Below are 5,829 nucleotides of genomic sequence, written 5' to 3'. Positions count from 1 at the left end.
AACCTTCGTCCTCCGCACCAGCAGGGGCAGTATTGCGTGTTGAAGCCTTTTGCCACCTGCCCTCCACGAATCCAGGAAAGAAACGAGCCCCCATCGTTACACGCATGCTCCGACTCAAGGTGAATTGTTATCATACGAACAGCTGAGTGTGTGAAGTGTGTTAATCTGTAGTTGAAGCTGTGTCTCACGACGAGCGAAGGAGGCACAACATCCGGTAGGTTCCTGCTCTGTAGTACAAACTGTCCGATGAAGACAAGTCATGTTCTTTACACAGTGAGCTGTAGGTTCGTGGTTATTCAGTGGATCTTACACAACGTCCGTGTATTTGCTCAGTCTGTCTGGAGGCTCTGCAGACTCTGTTCAGATTCCAGATGAATCAGATCTCACTGTTACACAAACTGTCAGCGATGCTTTGAAAAACCTCCTGACTGTTCGTCGTCCCCTCCTACAGGAACATAACTGGACCCTGCAGGTGGACAGAGACACAACAGGATGGCCAGTGTAAGTTGTGTTGTGTGTTGTGTGTTGTGTGTGGTTTGTGGTGGAATAGGGAGAGAGAGAGAGACTACCATTAATGTGATGTGATGTGATATGATGTGTTGTGCTTGTGTCCAGGTGCTGTGCCGTAGAGCCAGGCTGGTCAGTTACCTCCCAGGACTTCACGTGCTGGTGCATCGTGTGGCAGGAGCCAGAGCCTTCTCTGCTGCAGGTTCCTCAGGCTCTGATGAACCACACGTAGCCATCACTCCATCTGATATGGGTAAGTCATACATGTTTTTGTGTTATATTTCAAAAGTCATTAGAAGGAGATGATTATTATATATACATAGTATACATGGTATCATGCTGTATAGACATAAAGTCAGTGAATTTCAAGCAGGAACACAAAGATTATTTAATTTACTCATATTTTTGTCCTGTTGTCCCCTCGCTGGTTCAGGACTGCGGACAGTGTGGCCTGATGAGAGCATGGGGCCTTTTGGGCCCCAGGACCAGCGCTTCCAGCTGCCTGGTAATGTAGGCTTTGACTGCCACATGGAAGGAATAACAAAGCAGAAGGAGAATCTGGCACACAAGATGGTCCCTGATGTGCTGTCATCCCTGTCCAGTAGTGAGAGACATGAGTTCATACTGGCCCAGGTCATTGTAGACTTTGTAAGTGTAATAATTTGAACATGGGTACTTTTTCTGACCACAGGAAAATGGCAGTTACATGTAACTCACTTGTGAACCTGATTGAACAGCAAATGAAATTACAGTTGACAGGAAAACATTTACAACAAATCACCACTGTGTTCCTCTGCGTAGTGATAAGGACAGTGACAGATAGTGTCAGAAAATAATGAAGCAAGAGACGACTCACTGTGTACTCGCCTTTGTAACTGTTCTCTTCGTGTGTGTGTGTGTGTGTGTGTGTGTGTGTGTGTGTGTGTGTGTGTGTGTGTGTGTGTGTGTGTGTGTTAGGACAAAGACGTCCCAGCCTCGTCTCAGAGTGTCAGTAGAGCTGAACAGTACTTTGATAATTCCAGTGTGGAGTGTGCTATACAGTCCTGTCCTGAGCTACTACAGAAAGGTACTGCACTCCTCCAACCATCATCCACAACATCCAACTCCTCTATTTGGACTGGCATATGCCACCAGAGCAACAACAACAGAGTTTAGACCTTTTAGCTGATGAGAAGCAGTGGCTTTGTGTGATTTGTGTTTCTTCTGATAATGTGATGAACAGATTTCCAGTCCATGTTTCCTGAGGCTCCATCCTCTGGTATGATGGTGGTGACAGTAACCCAGAAGACCAAGAATGATATGACATCATGGTGTGCTGAGGTGGAGGAGGAGAGAGAGAAGATGCTTAGCAAGGTGAGCTGCTTTCTGGAGGTCTGAAGGGTCTTTTTTTTTACTGGTGGAGACTATGGGTAGGCAGTATACAGGTATACTAGTCATCACCGGTATGATAGTGCGCCACAACATGGATTGTGCAATGCCGTCATTACCGTGACAAATCAACAGCCTATTCATATTAAAAAGTAAAACATAATCGCTCCATCAGCTGCTGCTTTCATGCAAGGCACATAGTAAAAAGGAAGAAGCCCAACTGATCAATTAAAGCGTCGTTTAAGAGATGAGTGGAGTGTCAGAACCAATCAGGGACACAAGGCAGCCACAGGAGAGGAAACTGTCGACTCGGTTTTAAATCAGCGGCCCTCCACTGCAAAATTATTACAGTCAGAGTTTCAGGATCAGGGCAGATGCACATTCAAAGTTCAGTTTCCTTTTACCATGTCATTTGCACTTCAACAATAAACACCAACACTAATCAGATGTTTTGAGGATCTGTACAGTACTGAAGGAATTACTATCTGTCACTCTAGAATTTACGAGGCATGATTAAAAAAACAAAAAAGTCCAACATTTGGTGCACATAAACTTCACCTGTCACAAACAACACAAGAAGTGCACAGCCAGGACATCATGGTTAAAGTGACTGGAACAATATTCTCTCAATTGTGTTCCCTTTATGTCAGAAGTGCATAAAATGATCAAAAATAATTTAGCTATTTATCACACATTGATAACAATTGTTCATCTCCTGTGCAGTTTGTGGATGGAGCCCAGGAGATCTGCTGTGCGCTGCAAAAAGAAGGATTCTGGGCAGACTTTATCGACCCTTCCTCAGGCCTGGCGGTAAGATTATAACTGTCACTCAAGTGAAACACTCACATTCACAACTGTCTGAACAGCTCAAGAGTGAATGTGAAAGACCATGTGCTGCTGTCGCTGCTTTCCTATATTTACATACTTGTTTTATCAGCCTATCTGACCTAATGGTAGTGTCTCAAGTGTGCAACAAAGATTGTTGATGAGAGGTGTAAAGGACCGCACATCCCTATTCAAATGAAATGTAAAGGTGCAGAATCCTGGAAAAGACATGAATAGATGCATATTCGCTTACCTACCCCTAGAGTCTTGATTATTGCAATTCCCTGTATGTAGGCTTAGACAAATCCTCCATTAAACGCCTGCAGCTAGTCCAAAATGCTGCTGCTCGCCTGCTGACTAGGGAAAAAAAGAGAGACCATATCACACCCATGTTGCGCCTCCTACACTGGCTTCCTGTTTGTCACAGGATCGTTTTTAAAATCGTACTTTTAACTTTTAAATCTCTTAACGGACTGGCACCGTCTTACTTATCCGAACTTCTCTGTATGCACAGTTAGGGAACTGAGATCAGCCACTCTACTGCTCCTTGACAAACCTCAGACAAGGCTAGTAACTAGAGGTGATCTGCCCCGTCTTTAACACACTTTAAATCACTACTGAAAACACACCTGTTCTCCCAGGCTTTCTCCTCGAGTTGAGTACGTTTCATCGCAGCTGATTTTATTTATCTTATCGTATATCTTATATTATTTTTATTTTATTCAATTTACATTAATAATTGTATTTTATTTGTATTACTTGCACTATGATGTATTACGTTTTACTGTCCTTTTGTTGTACCATTACACCTGTAAAGCACTTTGGTCAACCAAGTTGTTTTAAATGTGCTATATAAATAAAATTGACATTGACAGAGTAACACAGTGCTAAGAGCCATGTTTCCATGGTAACAGTCAGTGACAAGCTGACCAGCGGCTGCATGTAACAAGAGAGAGGAAAACATGTCCTTTAACATTTGGGTTGTTAACAGAGTTGAGGACCAGTAATAAATAGACAGTTTTTAGAGTGTGACTAATGGAAACACTGTCAGTTGCGTTCATTTGGAAACTGACCTTGACCTGACTGGTGTGTCAGCAGAAACACTGAACCCCGACACGTGATGACACGTGGCATTTAATTAGCCACATGTACTTCATACAATTGCACAAAACTATCTGTGAGTGGAAAACCATCCTCACGAGGCAGCGTTCCAACTCTGGGTGCACAAATCTTGTTTCAGATGCACAGTATTTTAGGATATTCAATATTACATAATGAATGTTTGTAATTGTTTAGAATTTGAGGTCTGATAATTATTCAATTAAATTGTATTAGTTTTGGGCCAAATCACAACATTCAGTATCTTTAGGCGCTGTATATAACAAGGTGGAGACCTTACAAAATGACAGAGAAGGGTAGAGTGAAGTAGAGTATTAAAAGCTGTCATGTTCTGAGCATTGACAACAAATCTCTGGTCAGGTAAACTTCCTACATAAAACATTTACATAAAATTCCTCATTGAAATCTCATTCTGTTAGTTTCACACTGTTCAGATTTGATTGTGTTTCAATTCATGCTGAATTGCAATCAGGGCATTTTTATGGTAATAGTTTCTGTCACCTCTGATTAGACACTTAAGTTTAATTCATTTCAGCTTATTTTAGTTCAGTAGCTTAGTTTAGCACAGACACTCAGGCATTGTTTGTGTTACAGTGACAAAGTTTAAAGCTGCTGATGACGTGGATTCAGATGTTAGAAATGTGCAGATGAGATTTAACTTTCATCATGTTTTAAAAGCATTGCGATTAGATAACTACATGATAAATGTGTGTGTTCTTCTCCAGTTCTTTGGCTCGTACACCAACAACACACTGTTTGAGACCGATGACCGGTACCGTCACCTGGGTTTCCAGATCGAGGACCTGGGCTGCTGCAGAATGATCAGACACGCTCTGTGGGGGACACACGTTTTTGTGGGGACAATATTCACAGACGCACCACCCAGCAGCTTTATAATGAAGAAGCTTCAGGGCAGCTGAACATAAGTTCAGGGACTTTGGGCTGCTATTAAAGCTGTTTAAATCCCTGTCTGGACTGTTGGGTGATTGTTTTCATTTTAACACAATTCTTTAAGAACATCATAAACTGACCATAACCTTTGTACAACATTTGTATAAATATTAGCTCATATTGATTTATATTTATAGATTCAGATGTCACAGGCAAATACTGCTGTAATCACAATAAAATGTTTCTTGACTAAACTGCATGTGTTTCTGCAAGTGTTACCTTTTAGGTTCAAATTCCTCTTAACCACACTTTTTCTGAATATATCTGATTGTGTTGTCTGAAGTGTCAAGAGACTTCTTCTTTGAAACGTGTTATATTGTCAACAAGACTATGCTCTTATGTAGTAACAACATCATCATCACCCACATTACTGAGCCTAAATTCTATATACATCCGACAAACTTCAAGGTAAGTGTTGAAAACCAGAAGACCCTAAAGCAGAAGTGACAGCAAGTGGGTGACCAGTTGTAATCCGCAGCTGGGTTTTCTAGAGTTTCCACAGGCTTGTCATCTAAACCCTCCATCCCTACAGAGGAGCTGTAGGAATGTTCGTCAAGTAGTGAATCGGTAAGGGAAGTCTCAGATCAGCATGTGACCCAGTCTATTGTTAAATCACATGTCGCTGGCCAAAGAACAATGGTTAGAATCCTGCCTGCATGGTATAGGGTGATTTGAATCTCTGCTGGAGCATTTCTAGTTAAGCTGGAATTTAACTTTTGTTTTAATAAATGTTGAGGTTTTGTCTGCCATGGTTACAGCAGCTGTGGTAAAAGGTCTGGTCCTGTCGTGCCACCATCAAAACCATGAATGAAGCCCTGCAACAAACAAGTTGTACTGAACCAAGTGAAATGAGCACATTGTTGTGTGAGAATTCTGTTGATGAACCAACTTTTATGGTCAGAAGATGAAGTGATCTCCGAGCCGTTCTGCTAACAAAGCAGAGAGACCTGTATGTGTGGTGAGGCCTGTTGTTGTATCTTCTTTCAAACAGCCCCATTGACAGGGCTCCACTTCTTGTCTCAAATGTTGAACAGTCAAAATCACAACTCTGCAGTCATT

General features: G+C 41.9%; 1 protein-coding gene across 2 annotated transcripts; it reads left to right on the top strand.

The window, feature by feature from the left end:
- Nucleotides 1-4,960, top strand: mmadhcb (metabolism of cobalamin associated Db). Of its 2 annotated transcripts, none has more exons than XM_035175563.2 (8): nt 1-119; nt 452-501; nt 616-760; nt 941-1,155; nt 1,465-1,573; nt 1,730-1,860; nt 2,599-2,685; nt 4,545-4,960. In XM_035175563.2, the coding sequence occupies exons 2-8, from the start codon at nt 493-495 to the stop codon at nt 4,737-4,739; spliced, it is 891 nt and encodes a 296-aa protein (XP_035031454.1). In that variant the 5' UTR covers nt 1-119; nt 452-492; the 3' UTR covers nt 4,740-4,960. The 2 variants fall into 2 exon arrangements, with proteins under 2 accessions (XP_035031454.1, XP_035031453.1); XM_035175562.2 differs by having other exon boundaries at nt 25-214.
- Nucleotides 4,961-5,829: the final 869 nt, after the last annotated feature.

The sequence above is a fragment of the Hippoglossus stenolepis genome, chromosome 13 (assembly GCF_022539355.2).
Source record: "Hippoglossus stenolepis isolate QCI-W04-F060 chromosome 13, HSTE1.2, whole genome shotgun sequence".
Lineage (NCBI taxonomy): Eukaryota > Metazoa > Chordata > Actinopteri > Pleuronectiformes > Pleuronectidae > Hippoglossus > Hippoglossus stenolepis.
Note: the sequence above shows the minus strand (reverse complement) of the source record. Positions and strands in the feature narration are given on the sequence as shown.